This window comes from Protopterus annectens, chromosome 3.part1, assembly GCF_019279795.1.
Source record: "Protopterus annectens isolate FY-2018-M chromosome 3.part1, PAN1.0, whole genome shotgun sequence".
NCBI lineage: Eukaryota > Metazoa > Chordata > Ceratodontiformes > Protopteridae > Protopterus > Protopterus annectens.
In genome coordinates, this window is record NC_056732.1 from 1,610,101,778 (window position 1) to 1,610,126,647 (window position 24,870).

The 24,870-nt window shown below is 39.4% G+C and overlaps 1 protein-coding gene across 1 annotated transcript in view; it reads right to left on the reverse strand.

The window, feature by feature from the left end:
• Window positions 1–24,870, reverse strand: part of LOC122798580 (hepatocyte cell adhesion molecule-like) — a 607,511-nt gene that overhangs the window by 135,612 nt on the left and 447,029 nt on the right. The window contains exon 5 of the mRNA XM_044067644.1: window positions 3,182–3,249. Coding sequence (XP_043923579.1) covers window positions 3,182–3,249 — 68 coding nt within the window. The remainder of the gene's footprint in view (window positions 1–3,181; window positions 3,250–24,870) is intronic.

Sequence of the window (24,870 nt, forward strand, 5' to 3'; positions counted from 1 at the left end):
AAACACTGTTCTCAACAAGGTCCACTGGGCTCAAATAGCCAATCAGCTCCTCAGGGAAGGAACAAGCAGTCTACAAGATGGACAAGGAGAGCATACTATCAAGAACTGAGCAAAGATCAGCTTCCACCACTGATTGTTATCAACACAATCATGAAAGGACTTATTAGAACCAGGGTTACTGAAACAATTACAGCTGTCTGAGGTCTGTGTGCAACAGGAGATATTTTTTTTATTTCAGATGAATTTAAAATTGCTACTTTATCACAAACATATTTGCAATCTGATGAGGTTTGATTACTGAAAAGGGAATTATCTTTTATCCCTGTAAGATGGAAGAGGCCTGTTGATGTTATATCCTCTTTCAAACTTAATTGTAGAGACTGAAACCTGAAATGTTTAGCATCTATGGGTAATTTGAGGGACTGAAGACAAGATCCAGTGAATAAATTAAGATATGTGTTAACTTCTACGATTCATATTTTTTGAAAAAAAAAAACCCACTGATCATCACATTGGAACATTGTTACAATAGGCACTGTGAAACAAGTACTTTAATTTATCTAAGGGCGGGATGCCAAAACTAGATTCTGTCAAAAGATACTAGTTAGTATTTTATGAAAGCCAACAAAGAGGCAGACACAACTGTGATGGACTCAAAAGACTGTATTTCTATTAACAGTATATTATTAGATGAAAGTTTTTATAAGTTAGGTGGTAAGTCCCTGACAATTTAAGACTCCTGATTTAGTGTTGACTGATTTATTTAGTATAGGTTTTCTATCAGGAACTACACTACAATTTTGTAAAGTAGTTAATCTTATTAACCCATCTTTTTTGACATACCCAAAATTCATGTAACCTGCAGCGCTAAAAAGCTAAAATCATGATCACTAAAATCAACAATGTGCCTGTATAAATCAGTACCAAGATCTCTATTCCTAATGTACCTAACATGCTCCAAAATAATTGGTTTTCTCTACATAAAAACATGCACAGAAATTACAGTGAGCCAAATAAACTAAATTACTACTATTACAATCTGTATGGAACCGAGATGTAAACATATACCCATTACAAGGAAGTACAAAAGTCTTCACACCAGGTATATAACTACAAGCTGTACAAGATCCACATGGGAATGTACCCTTTCCCTTATTAAAGTAAAAAGGTTCTCTCCTCTTAGTTCCATAACAAAGTTGACGTTTAAAGGAAAGACTATTCTTAAAACAAAAACTGGGATGAGGGCCAACCACCTGGCCAATTTTATCATCTGATAACAAAATACACCAATTTTTACATATAATTTCACAGATCTTTCCTATATCATTCATGTAAGTCAAAACCACTTTAGTTCTATCATCTCTACGTCTATTATATTTAACTCTAGAGACTCTTATCAGAAAAATATGGTCTAGCCATATACTTACGTGCCTCATTAACACCATTAACTAAACTATTCAATTCACATCTAGAATATCCCCTCTCAACAAATCTGATTTTAAGAATGAATTATTTTTGACTAAATTAGATATCTATGTTAATGTGTCGATGTATGGGAATAGACTTAGGCAGCAGAAGATTAAAAAACTGGAACATGATTACATTGACTTTGCTAATGACTGTATTTTTGTATGGCATCGTACTTCGACTGATGTTACAGCTGCTGATAATGTTTCAGCTAGTAAGGTTCATGGCAAAGACATTAATAACTTTAATGATCTTGTACAGCTTGTAGTTATATACCTGGTGTGAAGACTCTTGTACTTCCTTATAATGAGTATAGGTTTACATCTCGGGTCCATACAGATTGTTATAGTAGTGATTTAGTTTTTGACTTACTGTAATTTCTGTACATGTTTTTATGTAGAGAAAACCAACTATATGCTTAAAGAGCGTATTTTGGAGCATGTTCGGTATATTAGGAATAGAAATCTTGGTAGTGATTTATATAAGCACATTGTTTTTAGTGATCACGATTTTAGTTTTTTAGTGCTGCAGGTTATTGCTAAGAACCCTAGGGGTGGTGATATTGTGAATAAGGTAGAGGTAGCTGAGGTTAGATGGATTACTACCTTACAGGCACACAGAGCTTCTGGTTTGAATGTAAATGTGCCTTCAAAACATTTTTTGAAATCACATAAATTATGGCACTGATTTTAACTGCTTAACTGTTGTTGTTTGATTTGTTAAAGTATATAAGGGATGGTTTTTATGTGCATATTATGTCTGAAGAAGTGTGTTTTATAGCATGAAATTGCTAACATTTATTAAAAACATTTTTTTTTGTTTTTACTGGCTGTGTTTGGATGGTGTATAGTTTCATTTTACATCAGGACTATTTCTGATACACTTATCCTTTATTCACTGGACTGGTTTGTTTTTTGGTATGTATTTATATCTTTGTGTGTGTGTGTGTGTGTGTGTGTGTGTGTGTGTGTGTGTGTGTGTGTGTGTGTGTGTGTGTGTGTGTGTATCTATCTGTGCATGTACATCGGCATGGGTGTCTGAATGAGTATGTCTGTATAGAGAGTATCTATGCTACCATGATGGGTGTGCTGGTAGGGAATGCATTATCACAGTCTGATAGAGAAGTGTTTGATTCAGAGACATAGCAATGAACTCCTAATGAAGTGTTTCTCTGTGTGGCTTTATCATGTCTCTGAATCACAGATTCTCTCCATTGCTCTGATTTCCTAACCCATGTTGTCCAGTTGGCATGTGCACAGAAAATCTTTCTGAGCCTCCATTCATTTCTATCATTTGTTTTATTTGCTGAAGGTTCTTTAATATGCTAAAGTGTGATTTTATAGACATCACCACAATACATGGTAAGAAAATAGTAATTAAAAATAACCTGGCATTTATCACTTGTACTTGTGCTAATACAATCAAAGCAAACTTATCTCAACCAACTGAAGTGAAACTAATACTCCCTGGTGGATACCACATAGGTTTGGCTCCAGGACATCTCATATCTGAACTGTAGGAGAGGTTGTCTTGAAATAACTATCATAATCATTAACTCGTACTGAATATTCTTTGATAGAAGTTTGATATTAGATTATGTTTAATTTGTGCATTTTTCCTAATCTTATCTGCCTGAGATGTATATAGTAAGTTTTATGCCCACATTAAAGGACAGCATGATGATTAGATACAAAAGTATATAATAAATTATTACTTCAATATTCAGGTCACATGGCCTTATTGTCGTGTCTCTTCCTCCTTCTGAGTATGGTGTTATTTGTTCTATAAAGCAAAAGAAAAGTTAGTTATATATCTGACAAAAATGCAATTAACTTTTTTGTTATTTTACTAATCAAGATTCTTAGTAATAAATAATACTTACTTTTTTAATAACTTCTCTATAAAAAATATAATAATCTCTTAAAATGGCTTAGGCTAAGTACCAGAAATAACTATACTGGCTAATCAGAGCAGTGATTTGTTAAACAAGGTATATCCAGTCAATGTTAGAATCAGCTCAAAGTAAAATGTTGAACATATTATTTTGAGGTTCACAAGAAGCAAACAGAAGTGAGCAATGCTATTATTCACCATTCCTGTAAATTATATGCACCTGTCTAGATACGGGTCTATATTATAACATCGAAATCTACAAAGATCGAATGTTATAATATCGAACCCTAAACACCGAAATCCGCAAACCTCAAACAGTCAGAATAGAGATTATTTTTCCCCAGGGAAAAAAAAAAATCGCAATTCCGAGAAACATACACACAACACAAACACACACAAAAATAGCAATCCACACACATACACTTAAAATCCTACACCTAAACCTAAACTAAACTTTACATACACTACTAGCTATCCACTTACCTTAACCCAACCCTAACCCTAAGGTTTGTCACTATCACACACTCACCTCACCCGCGCCCTAACCCTAACTCACCTAACCCTAACCTACACACAACCGCACACTTACCTGACCCACATCCTAACCCTAACTCACTTAACCCACCCCCTAACCTTAACCTACACACAATTGCACACTTACCTGACCCATGCCCTAACCCTAACGTCCACACAACCGCACACTTATCTGACCCGCTCTCTAACCCTAACTCACCTAACCCGCCCCCTAACCTACACACAATCGCACACTTACCTGAACCCGACCCGTAATGTTCCAACATATCGAACGCTGAAAACAGTGATGCCACAGCAATGGCCCACCAAATTCTTTCCCTGGGAAAGAATTCGGTGTCCTGCACCTTCGCTGTTTTCAGCATTCGACAAAACTGGTTCGATATTATAACATTCGAACTTTATAAAATTCAATGTTATAATATAGACCCTCTAGATTTACAATATTTTCAAAGAAAGACATTTCCCCTGTGATAATCCAAAAATAGACTCATATATGCATATCTAGTATGTATCTCTTAAATTCTGGTGCAGATTTAGGGAACAGAGAGGACATGAAGATCTGGTGAAACATTAATAGAAACTGTACAGCAATAAATGTAAGGACTGTGTTGCATTCTGCTTGCATGTGTTTAGTTATATGTTAGCCTAGATGCATCCCCTCTCTCCTTCCCAGTTTTTGTCTTACAAGTTGCAAATAACTCCTAAAGTGACCCTACAGACAGCAGTGCAACCCACTGAGTGTACAAGGCAAAGGGGGGGGGGGGAATGGAAGTTGGCTGCCAAGTCTTTCTTCTATATCATACATGTGCACACTCACACCTATAGACAATAATAGCCCCTAATCCACCTACATACTTGTCTTTGTAATACGGGAGGAAATCCTGGAAACCAGGGGAAAATCATGTGAACATAAGGAAGATATGCAGCCTCTGCACAGAACAGAATAGCAAAAAGCAAATGTATTTGAACAGAATGATTCCTGCAGTTCAGCAGCAATGGGGTTAGGAGGGTGGCCTAATGGTTCGGGTGTTTGCCTTACAAACACAAGGTGCAGGGTTTGAGCCTCATAAGGGATAACTGGCTAGGCTTAAATTGGCTCGCAAGGGTAGTTAGCCTAGTACTAATCTATGAATCTATGAACCTATGCAGGAAGGTTCAGGAAAGCTAAAACTAATAATAGCCAGGGCACTCCAGGCTGATTGTGGAGTTCCTGTCACCTGTGTTACAATGATTGAGAAGGTCTTTAGCTGTGTATGTAGATCAAGGAACATTCTATAGTCAGGCTGCACTGACCAGCATAATTTCAACCAAGTAATACCAACTCAGTTGTATAAACTGACTCAGACATGAAGATGCCTTACACACAGCCTTGTCTGCAGAGAAGAAGGTGATGACCGTTAACTACATACTTGCCATTAGAAGCCTCGAAAATGTATTTATTTAACTGCTTGAATTCAAGTATCATACAAAACTGAAGACAGCCATTCAGTTTAGTTATGATGACAATATGAGAGGAAAAACATAAAAAACACTGAAATGGGATAATTAAAACAAGGGAGAAAAATAACACATTTTAAAAATCTTGTATTGTTTTAAGGTACATTTGTATAACTTAAGTGTCAAGCTAAAAATGAGTTTAGAAGTTGCTTTTTGATGTGCCAGGGAAACCATCTTGAGCAAAAGAAACAATGACATCAAATTTCAAGATGGCTGACTATCTTGTTACATAAAGAAATATCAAGGTACATTCAGGGGATGACTGCATCAGAATTAAAAGGTAGATAAGGTTAAAATAATATTTTTAAAGTATTCTGAAATTAAAGAATGCTTAATATTTGACCATATAGGACAGAGAGTCATTTCTCTTAAGTCCACTGTGCAGCAGCAGGTAACAAATGTTGCAAACCTATCCCGTCATTCTCTCATGTGTGCATATTACATAGGTGAGCAAACGTTTGCAAACTGAGACCAAGTACTGAATAATATGCAAATATGAGAAAAGATGTATTGCTAAATAGTAGGGGGAGGATATTCATATATTGCACTAGGTAACCACATTCCTAGCATGTTTGTTCTGGGCACTATGGGTGTTCGATTCTTAGCTATGTGCCCTGCCCTGAAGTTTTGCTCTGGAATTGAAAGAGCACAGGAAAGTGATTCAAAATTCTGCTCTACCATGCTACTTTGGATCAAAATAGCGGATCTGAATAACTGTTTTATGGCATCCATCCATTGCAGTCTCTGGCAGAAACAGGACAGTTAACATCACAGAAGTTAGATGTGCGTGTGTATCAGTGTATGGCTGTATACATATAGGTGTGTGTGTGTGTGTATGAATCTGGCTGTAGATGCTTTTTAGACAATGTTGCATGTGTCTGTAGGGGGACACTACCACATACTGCACTACATATTCATTTCTGTGTAAAGGAGTTGCTAATGTGCTTTTCCTACAAGTGTCTCTTGCATGTCTCTAAATCAGTCAGTCCCATGACACTTATAATGCACAATATCCCAGTGTCCATATAAAAGTCTGAAAGGTACTTCAATGTGCTCTTCTGCTGGTTTGTATAGAATAGGTAGTTGCATCACACATATAAGGATAACATTAAACTGATGAAAAGATGCAGCTTGTACTCAGCATAAAAATGGGGCAACACTAAAATATTTCAAAGCATATGAAAATATAACACAGTTAATGAGGTGATGCCATCATTTTTTATCAGCAACTAATGCAGATCCTTGTCTCAAAGCTAATGAACTGCATGGAGAAACAAAGCCATACACACACACACACACACACACACACACACACACACACACACACACACACACACACACACACACAGTCGCACTTTTGTACAAGCTGGAACGGAATGTCCACCTCACAGGTGGGAAATGGTAAAAAATACTCTTCTCTATATACTATAAAGATTAAAAAGGCCTAGAGTTCCTTATCTATGAGACTGATAAAGATAATAAGACCTCTTTCCTACATCCTCTCACTAGATGTCTCCCCCTTCTTTGCAGAAAGTCTGAGGTTCAGGAAGTAGCTCTACTATAGACTGGCCTGCCACCCTCAGTCTCCTCCTCCTCCGTGATGTGTGAAAGAATAATTGGGGAAGAAAAAAGAGGATCCTGAGGTCACGGTGCAAATTTTAATTATGTTATATATGCAGCCTAGAAATAACCAGATTGTGCCCCTGTCGCTCCCATGAAGACAAATGCTCTTTTTAATCCCCTGACAGGATGAAGTGAGATCCAGAGCAGACATCCTAGTGTGAACTTCTATGCAGTCATCACTGTCTGACAAAGGACCATCACACCACATCATTTTGCCACCTTGCCCCCAGACAAGAAGTCTGGCATGTTGGGCAGGGTTGGCAATGTAATCTCCTGTCCCATTCTGAAGCCCAGATCCTTTGGTTATATGTCTCACCTGTCCACATTCCAGTCCTACCCAGTGGATAAGGCACTGAAAAATTCTTCCCTACACTGTTCTCAAGGAGAAGTTGGTCAAGATTCAGTGTTTATTGTTGGCTACCATGTTTGTTGTAATTTTAACTGTGCTGACATTATATGATATATCACATGATAAAACAGCAGGTGCTTGCGTGCTATAACATGGCTGCCCACCTTAAAGGAGGAAATTGGGAAATTAATACTGGATTTACCTTTGCAATTGAAATGCTATTCATCTAGCCCCCTGTGTACACATTGGTTGGTCTTCTGAAAAAGAAACAGGTCATCATCAATTTTATGAGCACCCTATGGCTCCTTCCCTTTTATTCTTCAGTGCCTAGCCATTTTCCTATAAAACAAAATGAGTACCCTTGTAGACAGATGAGTATTCAAAGCACAAAGTCATCTTGAAAATGAGGTCGTCAACAAATCCTTCAAAAAATGATTCTGCCATTCCAGCAGTGCCAGATTTGGCAATCATCTGTATTATCTGTGGAGGAGTGTCAGTTTTCTGAGTTTGGGCAGTTAAAGAAGGCCTTCACCAGTGACCCATCCAGTTTTTAGGTCTTCTCTTTAGAAAAGGCTACACACCAAAGCCTATCTATCTGTCTCCACAAAGCTCTTGGGAAACTTACAGCCTGTGCTGCTCAAAGGGACTGTACAAAATGTTGTTCTTGTAAAATGTGTTCAGATGTTCTGCTCACGTCTTACCTTAGTTTATAAGGGCATTGAAGGCTTCCAGCCTATCATGGACATCAACAACTAAATCAAGCACATCTGTACTTCAGGTTCCAGACTGATCCTCAAGATGTCATGTCCCTGCTGCCACAATATGTATGTATGGTATTACCAGTCATGAGAATTGTCTTTTGACACATTACTATCAAGGGTCCACACAAGAGGATCCTTCATTTCATGTCACTCTGTATGGGCCTCATTTTCATTACACATCTGTTGATTTTTGCCTTTAAATCATTCTAAAGGTCCCTAATACTTGAAAGTGCATTGTTTTGCAGTAGCATTATACATCCAAGAAATCCTTCTTGGTGTTATTACATCAAGAAGTTAGCAGTGCCGTGTACAGACAGAAATACCCACAAAGTAAATTTTATCTATAAACCGTCTTGTGGTAGGCTACTTAGTGCTTCCTTCCAACACAGGCTTGGGGGGGGGGCTCAGAAGCTTACAAACAGTCCTGGATACAGCAAATCTGTATCTGGACTAGACTAGTTATGGAAAGGCAGGAAACACGCTTAGAATTTTTTTGTTTTACAGAAAAGCAGCTAAAACAGCACTAAAAATAATTCAAGTGCAGTGCAAGCTAGCACATGAGTGTGTAGCAATATTAGAGCAAATACAGTTTAAATAAATGCAATTTATTCAAACTGTATTCTGAACTGAATTCAATTATGTTATTCAATTCTGACCAGTTAAACAGTCCCAGAAATATATACTTAGAAGTTGAGAAGCACACTAAGTCAGAACACAAGAAGATTCTAGCATTTTTTTATTTTGCTTGTAGTAAAGTGGAAAGGGAGAAAGCAGGAGCAGAAGATAATTCAAGGTTAAGAACCTAAGTGGGTTGGCCTTCACAAATGTTCTCTCTGTACTGGGTAGAATGAACTAATGACACTAGACTGGGAGGAGTGTCCCAGATCAAATATACAGTATGGGCGGGCAACTGCAAAGCCACCAAGTATAAGAACAAGACAACAATAGGGAGGGTGGGTTACAGCTACTAGCTCTAGCCACTAAATGAAAGTTTTAAACAGATAAAAGAACAAGGATACTCTAGAGGATGCTTTTAAATGCAAACAAATCAGTTATATGATACCTGACTAGAACACAGAAAACTCACAAAAAATGCACAGATAAAGCACTCACAAATGGTATGAAAAAGTAGTTTACAGTTAAATAATTCAGTAAAAATGCAATTACAGCAATGAAAAATGCATACAAAAGTGTGTCAAATTGGTGGTCAGTGGTGCCACCTTCACTAAGCAAAGTGACATGAATTTTCCTGCAATGGTTATCCCACTTCAATAAGGTGGACCATCAACTGTCCCCTGAAACTACAAACCTACTAGTCTAATATGCAAAGTTATGGAAAGATTTATCATAAAGTGTATGTTAAAGAAAGGAATGCTCCTCATTCTGACTGTTAAGTTCCATGTTCCATGTCATTCCACATTGAACAGGTTTGTCAAACATTCATTTTTGTGATATTTATTTTAAAATATAGGACTCTGATACCTCAGGGATTGAACATAGATTGTTAGAAGAGTATTATTTGATGTTACTTTAAGGATAGGAATGTAATGTAATAATGTATAAGTGATTAGTTAATTGTTTAATTAGTGAAGTGGCAGCTGTTGTATATGAAAAAAGGTTCTTGCATTTGTATTTTACTCCTTGAAGGCTGTGTAAAGCTGAGGCACTAGAGGGCAAAATCTGCAATAAAAACCTTTTATTGGCTATATCGTGGTGCTTTTTGTGTTGTGGCATAGTACTTCGAAACCAGTGTCATTGAGCTGTTTATCAGTTGGTGATATGGCCAGTGATCCAGCGGTCAACATTCCATGAGTTTTTAGAGAGGATAATCCTGATTCCTCTCAACAGACATTGGATGGGTTCCTGTGGTCCAATATGAAATGTGAGAGAGACCAGGGTGAAAGATTGGCAGGCAGTGGTGAAGGGCTACCCTCGTATATGTGGGAAAGGCTGCTAAATGAAACCAGAAGCAAGCATTCATCTAATCCATTTTTGGATGTGGGTAAGTGTTCTACTGCTCTTTCACCTGATGTAAAGATCTTGTTTGACAAATTGGAACAGTTAAACAAGGAAACAGCTGCCTATTACAACAAATTAAGTTTTCAGAGATATTTGGAACTAGATAAAGCTCCACAGAGGGCTAAGGGCAATGACATACTCCTTTCTTCTGTTTTAACTAGCACAGAAGAGAACATTTAAGCAGAAGTGGGAGAAAGTAGCACACCGATGTTCAGTGGAATGGACTACCATTTTGGTAGAATGAAATAAGGTAAAACTCTCTAACTTAAAGAAAGTAATACTGTTTGTGTTAGATTAATGGCATTATTGGATAAAGTTCACACTGAGGCTTGCCTATGTGACAGTCAAGATAAATTGTGCTTATTAGAAAAAATGCTATTGGATCAGAAGCTACATAAAATTAAAAAGGACCTGCGAGACTATGAGTGGTACTGCCTTTTTTAGGCAGACCAATCAAACAACGTTCTCTGGTCTGTTTTCAGGAAGGGGAGGGTAGAATGAGAAGTGAAGCTTCTTCAAATGATACCAGCAGATATCTGAGTGATTATGAAGATGAGGGAGTGTACCCACCCTTACCTGCAGCAAATAATACACAATATATGCAAGATAATTTTCATCTCCGGGGGATGGGGGGTAACAAACAGAGGAAGCGAAATTACCCTGAATATGAACCACGGAGAAGACCAACAGCAACAGTAGTGGAATAACAAAAGAACTAAATGGTATTGACTTTTATAAAATAACTACAGACTTGATTATTAATTTGTCAGGGCATGTTTTGAATGACAGTTTGTATACTGCTTTAAATTGTGGTTTGAAATTTGTGCCTGCATTGGTGCCAAGGTTGTACGAATGTAAAATTGAACTGTTTAAACTAGTCCGTAAACTTCATTTGTGGTATTATTTTATGTTTATTAGAATGAATGAAGTGAACCTACAGATGGTGCAAATATGTATAATATAGTTGTGAATAGTAGTCACGATGAAAGCTTGGTAAATGATGAATTATTTGAATCTTTTTTTTCATGTAATAGTGAAGTTAATGCTTATTGTCTCATAGATACTTTGGATGTAATTAGTGCAAGCAATTTTATGCCACCATTTATTCATGAAGGAATTAAATTCCAGTCTGTTGTGGAATTTGAAGTAGAATTGTTATTTAAAATATTCAAAGGGAAATATATTAAATATAATTTGACTACAAATGAATGGTTGGCTTTAGTGGAGTTTACTAAACAAAATTAACTTGTGATTATACACTCTGACAAAGGAAACAGGATAATGGTAATGCACTACTCTCAATACCTGAAAATGTGTTATGATTTATTAGAAAATAGTCAAGTCTATGAGTTAGCAAATGAAGCAGAGGTTGAAGAGGCAAAAAAATAATTATATGCATCTGATAAATAAAGGTTTAAGATTAGGTTATTGGACTGAGCAGGATGTTGAAAATAAGCTGTCATGTGAAGATTCAGAAATAGCATATTTTTATTGTCTGCCCAAGGTCCATAAAAATCTATTTGATCCACCAGGGAGACCAATTGTCTCGGCAAGAAATTATTTCCTACATAATGTGGGGATAATTTTGCATAAATCTTTATTAAAAGAAGTTATTCGCCTCCCTTCCTATATTTAAGATTCATTTGATTTTTTTAGATAAAATCAAGAATATTAGATGGAAAAATTAAATGTATTGGGCGACTGTAGACGCCAAGAGTTTATATACAAATATTAGGCATGAGTTTGGTATGGAGACCTTTAGACTTTATTTAGGAGATGGTCCATTAGCACATTATGTGATGGAATTAGTAAAATTTAGTTTGGAAAATAATTTTTTTTTGTTTTGAGGATAGAGTTTGCCATCAGTTACAGGGTACAGCAATGGGGTCCCTATTTGCACCTATGTATGTGAATTTGTTCATGGGGATGTTTGAAACAGAATATATTTATACTAATGTATTTTTTAAAAGATATGTGAAAATATATTATAGGTTTATAGACGACTTGGTATTTTTATATGAAGGGGGCGTTGAATTTGTACAACAATTTGTGGAAGAGATACAGCAGAATATATTTTACATCAAATTTGATGGTTTACAATATGGAGATAAAATACCTTTTTTAGACATAACGCTAGAAGGGAGACCCGAGAGGGGTGTCATTACTAGTTTACGTAGAAAATTTAATGAAGTTAATCAGTTCTTGTTGGATACTAGTTGTCACCCTATGCACACCATAGAAGCATTGTCTTATGTCCAGATTGTGCAATGATGAACCTATCAGCCCTAGGGCCTATACAAGCCTAGCCATAACAATTCCCTGGATATTTCTTCCCACAATATTTACTTCTCTGGACACCTGTCTAGTAGAGTGACTGACATAATCCCCGGGGTGAATTTCCTATCTCCCATCCAATCAAGGTTCCTTTTGAAGAGGGCCAAGGAGGTGCTCTGCTTGACATGTATGGGCAGTCTGTTCCAGAGTATGGGGAGTCTCTGGGTCAGGAACCTATCCCTGCAGCATGTTTTGTTATACGTTCATGGGTTCGTACTTTTGAAGAAGAGTTATTATGCACTGCCGCAATGTTTACAGAAAGGAAATATGATACACAGATTATAGAAAGAAGTGTATATCAAGTATGAAATAAAAAGTATATTGAAGCAAAGAGTACAAAAATTGGATTACCATAAATAATAAAAATAGGAATCTGAATGAATAGTTTTTTGTGGTTATGATGTATAATTTATGTGAATATATATATATATATATATATATATATATATATATATATATATATATATATATATATATTATTGGGATTTTTTGAGAAGGTATAATGAGTTACATGGTATAGTAAATAAAAATCCTGTTTCTCATATGAGAGAGGGAGGAATTTAAAAGATATGGTAGTGTATACAAAGTTTCAGAGACCGAATAATACGTTAGCACATCAGTTGCACAATCATGGGAGAATGCCCTGTGGTAGATGTATAGGGTGCAAATATATAGTAAAAACATTTTTAAACATCAGTGTTTATTTTAATGTTATGGGTGAATATAATTGTGTAACAGACGGGGTAATGTATGCAATAAGATGCAGTTGTAACTTGTTTTATATAGGACAAAGAGATTGTTTAAAATGACACTGTTAGAACAACTGAGGAACATCAGGGCAGGAAAAATGGAGAGCCCCTTAGCTCAACATTTTAAAGTTCATCATAATGGTGATCCTGAAAATCTTACAGAAACTAATTTTAGAACAGATACAAGGGGGGAGTAGTAAAAGTGATATTAGACTAAAACTGTTAGATAAAGAATCAGTATTTATTTTAAAATACAGGACTCTGATACCTCAGGGATTGAACACAGATTGTTGTTGGAAGAGTATTATTTGATGTTGTTACTTTAAGGATAGGAATGGAATATAATAATGTATAAATAAATATACACTATGCATCGCCACTTAGCTATGGTTAAACTATTCCTGGTGCCATAAAGACTGCTGTTCAAATTTTCCCTTAGAACTAGCCAGGATTTTTAGTTTTAGCACTAAAATCTGTTTCTTTGAGCTCAGCACTTGTTCAGAACTCATTGTAACCACTAAATAAGCTACAAATTACTTTAGCACTCAACATTCCTCACTTGTCTAGAGGAAAACAGTTTTTAGTACTTAATAAATAAGCACCTATCCAGGCATTTCTAAGGATCAACTCCCGGTGTTTTCTCTTGTCTACCCGATGAATATGGGCATCTAGGGGCAATGCAGCAACTGCCTCATGTACACAGACAACCCTCTCCTCCTACCACCCAACACTACAACCTGTGACAGTTGCACTTATATAGCCAAACTGGAAGCAAAGCTCTCTTTACTCAAGATTGAACTATACAGTCAGGAGGAGAATGTAAACACTTGCACCACACCAGAGTCATTACATAGTCCCTCAAAATCTACACCACCAAAACACACACATAGAAACACGAAACACACAACTACATTCGAGGAGGCTCTCAATAAAAATCTGCTCAAGCAACAGAGACCTCCAAAACAAATGCAAGCAATCTCCACCCCCAACAAAACCCAAATGATACATAGCCCACACACTCAGTGTGTCACTCAACCACAGCCCATAAGGCATAACAACGTACCCAACACTCTAGTCATAGGTGACTCTATAGTCAGGCACACTGATGTTCCACTCACCAGGCTAAACAAGGAGAAAGTTACTGTCAGCTGCCTGTTGGGTGCCAGGATCTGCCACATAACGCATGCACTACAAGTACAGATATGACTCTGTCATTGTCCATGTTGGTGTGAATGACCTATGACGTATCTCCCTGGACTACATGAAAAGAGACATGGAGGAGCTCTCCCATCTTGTAGCCCAGGCAGGTTTGACCCTAGCCCTGAGTAGCATCCTGCCATCACCCAGAATGATACCACAGTACAAGGACAAAATGATTGACTTCAACAATTGGCTAAGCTTCTGGTGTCATTCTGAGGGGATCCAGTATCTGTCTGCCTGGGATGACATGATCGACAGACCACGATGCTTTGCCAGAGATGGCTTGCACCTGTCATGCTAGGGATTCTGGATACTGGCTAAGGCTCTTGCCACCCCAATAGTGCCTTTTTTAGGTGAGGTTCAAATGACAAACTCACCACCTCAACAGGTACCAGCAAGCAAAATCTGAGGGTAATGCTACTCAGTGCTAGAAGTCTAAACCTCAAAATGCATTCACTCGAGGCACTCCTTAAAATGGAGAACATCTACATCTGTGCAGTGACAGAGACCTAGTTCAAGGCTCCAGAGAGCACACCTGCATTACCAGGCTATAATTGATACCACACCTTTTGGCCACCTAACCTGGACCGAAACACTAAAAGCGGAGATGTGTCCATATTCATTAAGGATATCCACACCTCCGGGATAGTTGCTCAGCATAATGCATCCGAGATTATCCAAGTGCAACTAACTGTGGGCAAGACCACAATCCAAATTGTAACTTGCTACAGATCCCCCACCATGCTCCAGGATTCCCACTCCTCATTTCTTGATACACTGGAAAATATTAGGGTACAACCCAACACACTAATAATAGGTGGTTTCAACTACCCCACCATTAATTGGGAAAACTACTCATGTACCAACACTTTTGCTCAAAGTTTTCTGGAATTCATAAATTCCAATGCCTTGGATCAACTTATCCACACCCCTACCAGGGGCAGCAATATCCTAGACCTGGTAATTACCAACATGGGTGACCAGTGTTCCACACCAGAGGTCAGTTCCTCGGTGGTCTGATCTGACCACAAGCTAATCACCCTAGACATCCACATCTCGCCCCCACACTCCCCCCATTAGGGAAACCACCGTAAAAAATTTCTCCAAAGCTAACTTCACGCTTCTTAAGACAGAAGTGGCAATCTTCACGACACCCATTCAGATGGACAATAGAGGTACAACTTCTGAATCCTACACAAATGCACTTTATAAGCACTTACATGAGTGCATAGATTGTGCTATCCCTAACAGAACCAGGATGCTATCCTCCAAAAGAAGAAGCCAATCTAGTGGTCCCCTGCCATAAACAAACTCTACAACAGAAGAAAGAAACTGTTGCAAAAGAGTAAAATCCCATCATTGGAGGAACTCCCTGGTCAGCCTCAGTAAGAAGCTGAGATCCCTCATAAAATCCTCCAAAGCTAGTTACAAAAACAAAATCACCACTGATTCTAAAGACAACCACAAAGCATTCTATAGCTATGTAAAGAATCTCAATGGCAACACTCAGATCTGCTCTGAGTTACAGCACAATGGCACTGAATATACAGAACCAACTGATATTGCCAACATCCTGGCAGATAGGTTTAGTGCTAACTTTACCCCCCCCACACTCCTTAAAGGGCCCATCTCTATAGCGGAAGAATGCAAAGTTCCTGTAATCACAGCTGCACAGGTAAAAACAACACTCTCCAAAGCCAAGAACACAGCATCCATGGGACCTGACAACATCCCAGGCTGCATTCTACACGAACTGCAGAATGAACTGGCACCCCGCCTAAGCAACATGTTCAGTCATAGCCTCACCTCAGGCTTTGTGCCCACTGAATTGTGCACAGCAATGGTTATCCCACTCCACAAAGGGGGAGCCATCACGGACCCCAGGAACTACCCCCCATTAGCCTAATGAGCCTGTTCTGCAAGGCCATGGAATGTATCCTCATGGATCTTTTACACAAAGACATTGGTAATCTCCAAACTCTAGACGCCACCCAGTTTGGGTTTGTAAAAGGCAAATCATATATCCTAAACCTAACTGACTTCTTTGAAGCAGTCACCAAAGCCGTAGACGAGAGTAAGGTGGTTCACAGTCTATCTAGATCTTGCCAAGGCTTTTGACACCATCCCCCACTCTGGAATTACAGATAAATTCACTAAACTAGGTATAAATCCCTATTTCACAAGATGGGTTGCAAACTGGCTCACTGGCAGAACCCACACTGTGAAAGTAGCAGATTTCAACTCCGACGTCAGACCAGTGACAAGTGGAGTACCACAGGGTTCAGTCCTGGGTCCTTTCCTGTTTGGTATCTACGTTTCTGAAGTACAGGCTAACACAGAAGGTCTTTGGCTAATGAAGTTTGCAGATGACTGCAAACTAGGAGCCATAATCGAAACCCCCTAATGATGTGGACATCCTACAAAAGGGCCTCATGGAGACCGATGCTTGGTGCCAAAGCCATGGCCTCAAGCTCAATGTCAAAAAGTGCATTGTCATCCCCTTTGGTAAAAACTCTGTACCCATGAGCTACCACATAAGTGGTAGTCTACTTAATACCGAAAGTGTGATAAGAGACCTTGGGACACGGGTGGACAGTAGTCTCTCCTTTGATAATGACATTGCCACAGTAATAAAGAAATCCTTCTACATGACACACCTCATCACAAAAGGTTTCTCATCCAGGAAAAAAGAGGTAATTGTTCCACTCTACTCATCACTCATTAGACCCATTATAGAGTGCAATGCTCCTTTTGGTATGTACCTCACAAGACATCTACAACAACTGGAATGGCCACAGAAATACCTCACAAAGAGGATTACCAGACTCAAACAGATGCCCTACACAGACAGTCTTAAAAAAATTCCAGATTTACTCCATCACATATCGTTTACTCAGAGGTGATCTCTGCCTAACATACAAAGCTATGTCAAACTCAGAGCTGTTAGACATGCTCCACTTAAAGAAATCCCAATTCGTATGAGCTACATGATCTAGGGACCTAAACCTTGTCATGACAATAAACAGAACATGCTGGAGGGATAGATTCCTGTCCCAGAGACTTCCCATAATCTGGAACGAACTACTCATCTATATCAAACAAAGCTGCTCATTAGCACTGTTCAAAAAAATCTTGATGATTGGATGGGAGATAGGAAATTCACCCTGGGGATCACCTCTGTGGCTCTGCTTGACAGTGGCACAGAAAAATAATTTTCTTGGGTGGTGAAAGCCAGAGTACCTTTTTGGCTAGGCTAGTACCTACCTATGAACCTATAAGTGATTAGTTAATTGTTTAATTAGTGAAGTGACTGCTGTTGTATATAAAAGAAGGTTCTTGCATTTGTAATTTACTCCTTGAAGGCTGTGTAAAGCTGAGGCGCTAGAGGGCAAAAGCTGCAGTAAAAACCTTTTATTGGCTATATTGTGGTGCTTTTTTGTGTTGTGGCATAGTACTTCGAAACCAGTGTTGTTGAGCTGACATACTGAATTTTCCTGCAATGGTTATACCACTTCAATAAGGTGGACCATCAATTGTCCCCTGAAACTACAGACCTACTAGTGTGACTAGTCTAATATACAAAGTCATGGAAAGATTTATAAAGTGTATGTTAAAGAAAGGAATGCTCCTCATTCTCACTGTTGTTCCATGTTCCATGTCATTCCACATTGAACAGGTTTGTCAAACATTTATTTTTGTGATAAAGGATAGTGAGCCATATTAATCAACCAATAAAACCTTTGTATGTATGAGTTAACACTTTTTTATTATTTGAAGTTGCAAGTTATCCACATTTTGTCCATTTTTTCCAAATTATGAGATGCAATATTTTATCTTTTGCTGACAAGGTTGAGAGGTATGGTCTACTGATCTATTTGGTTTTTCCACCTGTCACTTCCCCCAGTTGCTTCTTAATGTCTTAGAGAAACCTGACTTGATGATGTTGGAGAAAACACAACAGGCAGCAGACCTCTCAATCAATCGGGGACAAATTTCAACAGAATCAGGGACAAGTCAAGAAGAAATCAGGGACAATCAGGGACACCTTTACAATATTAGTGCTATTAACTTGAAACATTGACAGAACCAGAGCATATGAATTAATACACATTTACTGAAGTAAAAGAAGTCTATAACTCTTAATTATTGTCATTATTCATTAAGCATAATTCACCACCTTTCCTCCAAAAGTCACTAGTTTTAGGAGGGAATAAGAGGGACAGAGCTAAAATTTGAGTCAAAATCAGGGACGTCCCTGAAAATCAGGGACTGTTGAGAGGTATGACAGGCAGTGCTAAACAGTGTAAATCATGTGTTTGTGTGAGAAGCAGCAGTAATGAAGCTCTTCCAGAAAGCAGTTTTTTCTTCAAATGGCTTTGTTCTGTTTGGATAAAAAGAGGCTATTTAAAGTGGCACCTTTTTCGAAACATGCGATAGTAGCACTTTGACTGTGTTATGGAGTGGTCAGTGAAAGCTTTGCCGTGTTTATATTTGTACGTAACTTTGTCACCTTTGCATAAACATTTATATTCCTTTCCCATTTTCTTCCTTTAAATTAAAGCAGCAACGGAAACAAGCAATTTTGGTGTGCTTTTTTTGCTGCCTCTCAATGATCACCCCTCCCACAACTGCTTGTCCCATTCATTCCTCCTTAGGGAGGGAGATACAAGAGGCCATCATCCAACCAGCCCTCAGGACATTCTGTTAATGGCCTACTTCTACGCACTTCCTGTTTGATATACATGCTCACCGTTTAAAGATATAACATAAGTGGCATACTACCACTGTACACAATCCTATGCAGAACGTTCTAATCGTTTATCGATATGGCAACGTTCAGTGCCAGAAGGATCAACCAACCACTAATAAACATTTACACTTATGACTGTGACACCTGTGCACTGGCCCAGAAATCCAGCAGCCTCAATCTTCACCACTAACAAACACCAGTGAGGGGCGTCCATATAGGTAAAAGATAATAAATACACACACAGTAAAGTACAATTTCCCTTAAGAGCAAGCACAGATCGCGCTTCTGTGGATCCCTAGTGATATCTGCATTGCTTACTGTACTTATTTCCTTGTTTCACTTGAAAGAAAGTTACTGTTTGTCGTTTTTGCATTTAAGTTACCTGAAACACATTATATTTAAGTTACCTGGCACTTGCTCACTAAAGGAATTATATAAGTCAGCACTAAAATATTAAAAGCACTACACCCTCAGAAACTCCCCTTGAGTACCTTGTTCCCCATTGGCCCTTTTTTTCAATTATAAAGGAATTCCCAATACTATTCTAGCATGTCCAAAGGTCAGTTGTCAATCTCCTCTCCAGTCCAGCTGGTGAATCTCGGAATCTTGAGGCAATGTTACAACTGCCTCGTACAGACAACCCTCTCCTCCTCCCAACAAATTCCAACACATGTGAGAGATGCAACCATATAGCCATACTGGAGGCTAAGCTCTCTCAACTCAGTACTGGCGAAACCAGTCAGGAGGAGAAGGAAACCACGCTCACTACAATTCCAATCTCACATAGACCTACCACGGCAGCAAACCAAACACATAAACACACAAAAACATACTCGGAGGCTCTAAATAAAAATCTGCCTAAGCAGCAGAGACCTCCAAAGCAGACACCCAAGCAACCACTACCCCAAAACAAAACTCGTGCAACACATAGCTCACAAAGCCAGTGTGCTGAACAGTCACAGCCCTTAAGGCTAAACAACACACCTGATACACTTGTAATACATCCCGCTCACCAGGCTGAACAAGGAGAAGGTCACGGTGAGCTGTCTGTCGGGCGCTAGGATCCGCCACATAACACAAGCACTCAGGTCACTCCAAGGCAAGTACAAATATGACTCAGTCATTGTCCATGCTGGTGTGAATGACCTGAGACGTACCTCCCTGGACTACATGAAAAGAGACATAGAGGAGCTCTCTGAGCATGTAGCCCAGGCCGGTATGACCCTGACCTTGAGTAGCATCTTACCCTCACCAAGAATGATGCCACAATATGAAGACAAGATGATCAATTTCAACAATTGGCTTAAGTATTGGTGTCATTCAAAGGGGATCCAATGCCTGTCAGCCTGGGATGACATGCTCGACAAGCCACGATGCTTCGCTAGGGACGGCTTGCACCTGTCACCCTGGGCTTTGGATATTGGCAAAGGCTCTTGCTACCCCCATAGTGCCTTTTTTAGGCAAAGCTCAAAAGACAAACCCACCTCCATAGGTATCACAAGGGATAAGAAACTAAGAATAATGCTACTCAATGCCAGAAGTCTAAACCTCAAGATGCATGCACTCGAAACTCTCCTTAGCATGGAGAACATCGATATCTGTGCAGTAACAGAAACCTGGTTCAAGGCTCCCAAGAGCACCCCAGCACTACCAGGTTATACCTCATACCATGCTTTTCGGCCCCAAAACTTGGACCGTACTACAAAAGGAGGGGGAGTATCAATATTCATCAAAGATACCCACACCTCCAGGTTGGTGGCACATGCGAAGCATCAGAGACTATCCATGTGCAACTAACAGTGGGTAAAACTGCCTTCCAGTTTATAGCCTGCTACAGACCACCCTCACAAACCCAGGAACCCCACTCGGCCTTCCTATGAACACTGGAAAATATGAAGGTCTCTCCAAACACCATTATATTGGGCGACTTCAACTACCCAAACATACACTGGGAGCATTACTCTAGCTCCAACACCCTAGCCCAAAGGTTCCTAGAATTTATAAACTCAAATGCTATGGAACAACTTGTTACCACTCCCACAAGAGGGGAAAACATACTGGACCTGATCATCACCAACATGGGGACTCTATGCTCCAGACCAGAAGTGTATCCCTCACTGGTAAGATCAGACCATAAACTAATCTCACTGGATATTCACATCCCGACTCCACCCCCTGCCCTGAAAACCATAGTGAAAAACTTCTCTAAAACAAATTTCACACTCCTCAAAACCGAGGTGGAATCCTTCAAAGCCCCTGGGCCTGTGAAAAATATGGCCCAGACCGCAGAATCCTTTATAAACGCATTCTATGAACACCTTCAGGAATGCATGAATCATGCAATCCCAAATAAAACCAAGATCCAATCCTCCAAAGGCAGACATCCTGTCTGGTGGACCCCAGCCATAAACAAACTATACAATCGAAGGAGGAAGCTACTACATGACAGAGCAAAATCCCAAAAAAGGGAAGGCATCTATGATCAGTATTAGCAAAAAACTATGGGCACTCATAAAATCGTCTAAGGCCAGCTTCGAGATAAAAATTGCACAGAACACTAAAGATAATCACAAGGCTTTCTTTAGTTATGTTAGGAACCTGGGTGGGAATTCCCAGATATGCTCAGAATTAGTCCAAAATGACAAAAAATACACCGAACCCACAGACATTGCCAACATCTTAGCTGACAGGTTCAGCGCAAACTCCCCACCAAAGGGCAAATATTTATCCCAGCAGAGTGCTGCCCCCCTAACATCTCAGATGCTCATGTAAGAGCTGCCCTCTCCAAAGCAAAAAACACAGCATCAATGGGACCAGACGGTGTCCCAGGCTGCGTCCTACATGAACTCCAAGAAGAGCTAAACCCAAACATAAATCTACTGTTCAATCTCAGCCTTACTATAGGATATGTACCCAAAGAGTGGCGTACAGCAACAGTGGTCCCTCTCCACAAAGGTGGTGCCTCAACGGATCCTGGAAACTATCGCCCCATAAGCCTGACTAGCTTGGTCTGCAAAACTATGGAAAGGATCATCATGGATCTCATAAATAAAGATATTGGGGACCTACAGACACTGGATTCTACCCAGTTCAGCTTTCTTAAGGGCAGATCCTGCCTCTTAAACCTGGTTGATTTCTTTGAAACAGTCACCAAGGCCATTGACGAGGGGAAGGTGGTCCACACAGCCTACCTGGACCTCGCAAAAGCCTTCGATACAATACCCCACTCGGGCATTATAGATAAGTTCACCAGCTTAAATATAAACCCCTATGTCACTAGATGGGTTGCAAACTAGCTCAAGGATAGAACCCACATGGTTAGAATTGCTGGAGCCATGTCAGACTCCAAACCAGTTACAAGTGGCGTCCCCCAAGGCTCAGTCCTGGGACCTCTCTTGTTCAGTATATATTTCTCAGAGGTACAGGCCAACACGGAAGGACTGTGGCTGACTAAGTTCGCAGATGACAGCAAACTGGGCGTCATAATCGACTCTCCAGCCGACACAAGCATCCTCCAAAAGGGCCTCCTAGAAACAGACAACTGGTGCCAGAGCCATGGCCTCAAGCTAAACGCCAAAAGGTGTATAGTCATCCCCTTTGGCAAAAACAAAGTGCCCACAAATTACCACATAGGTGGTAATTCATTAAGTACAGAAGAAGTAATTAGGGACCTGGGGACCCAAGTTGATAGCAATCTCTAATTTTACAGCCACGTGGCCAAAGTGGTTAGAAAAACATTTTATATAGCCCACCTAATCATGAAGGGATTCACATCTAGATCAGGGGAGGTCATCGTGCCTCTTTACTCATCCCTCATCAGGCCTATAATTGAGTACAATGCCCCTTTTGGAATGTACCTTACCAGACACCTGCAGCAACTGGAAAGACCCCAAAAGTACCTCACCAAGAGGATCATAGGGCTCAAACAGATGCCATATGCTGCCCAGTTAAAGAAACTCCAGCTCTACTCAGTGGCATACCGCCTGCTCAGAGGCGATCTGTGCCTGACGTATAAAGCCATGTCCAACCTGGAATTAATGAACATGCTGCACCTCAGAAAATCCAAATCCCATCAAGCTACGCGCTCGAGAGACTTGAACCTCAGCACTGAAATAAATAGGACATGCTGGAGGGACAGATTCATAACCCAGAGGCTCCCTTCACTCTGGAATAAAATCCCAGTCCAGGTTAGGCAGAGTCCCTCATTGACTCTCTTCAAGAGAAATCTTGAGTGGATGGGAGATCATAGGTTTACCCCGGGTATCACTTCTGTCACTGTTAGACAGAGGCACAGTATACTAACCTTGAAAAAGGGCATAGCAAAATTAATTTAAAATGGGTGGCGAAAGCCAAACACACTCTGGCTAGGCTTATAAATGCCCTAGGGCAGATAGCCTAGTATGAACCTATGAACCTATGAACCTATGAGATCATTCAGTCTGGGGCTGGTTTCTCCCCTTCTCTCCAGGTCCCCAATAAGACTCCCTACTGGCACAGATATAGGGTCCAGATCTCAACCTAGTGGGCCAGCTAAAACCTCCAGCACCCTTTCTGACCAACCAGTGTTTCATGTCCCTGCCCAAGTAGCTGACACACACACTTTGAGATAAGAGTTTATATAACCAACCAGGCACTCTTGGGGAAGGCTGGCACAGGTTTGCCAGCTGTGCCCCTTTTACCCAGACTATACAGTAGAAATCACTGCCACCACCCAGCTAATATTTATCAGCTACTCAAAGGCCCTTATGAATGGTGTCCAATTATTACTGTGCAATATTATCCAACTGATAAGTGGAACCAAACAATCAAGATTTATTTGGAGTGACTTGGTACAGCATCACTATATACATGGAATGTACTCTTAGAATTTAAATTATCTCTCCACAAAATAGCCACAGTTGAAAGGTTTAAAAATATTTAATAATAAATCATAAAAACACAAGACAATACTTCTTACTACACAGTGCTAGTCAAGAGTTCAGAGATCACAGAAAAATACTTAAAATAATACGGTAGAAAAGTTCTGACATTACAGAAAGCAAGCTAGTCTAATCTTATTATTTCCCAACTATATCTGAGAAAACACAGTTCTAAATAACTTACATACAGAAACAGGTAGTGCTGGTGATGTTGGATGTCCTCAAGACAAAATGCTCTGAGCTCTCTAATTCTCTCTCTTTAAACTGATAAAACAGAGGTGCTTCACATGACATCATTCTTCACACTTCTGTGGTGTTCCTATGCTAACAAACTACATTTACATTCTTTACACCTGGTCAGAAACCAGAGCAATAAAGGACATTTATACATGCAAATTCTAGCCATTAACTCTAGTCTTAAAACAATAGGCAGGATGCCTCCTTCTAGACATATCGGCACTGAATTTTGACATCAAAGACAGTCATAAAATGCTTGACTTAGCTTTCTTACAGCAGAGTGCACTGTTTTTACATTTTTCCAGTTGAATATCTATTGCAGTCTTTTCACATTTAAGAGAACAAGCCTGTGGCTTACATTAATATTTACAAATGACAGAATTATCTACAGAATTCTATCTGCCTAGGCTGGCAGCCTTTACCTATCTTTACAATAACGTCAGCATCTTCTAATGCTACATGATATTCTAATTACCATGTTTTAATGATGGTATATGTATGTTATTATATGTGTCATGTGTATTAATATTTGTATTAA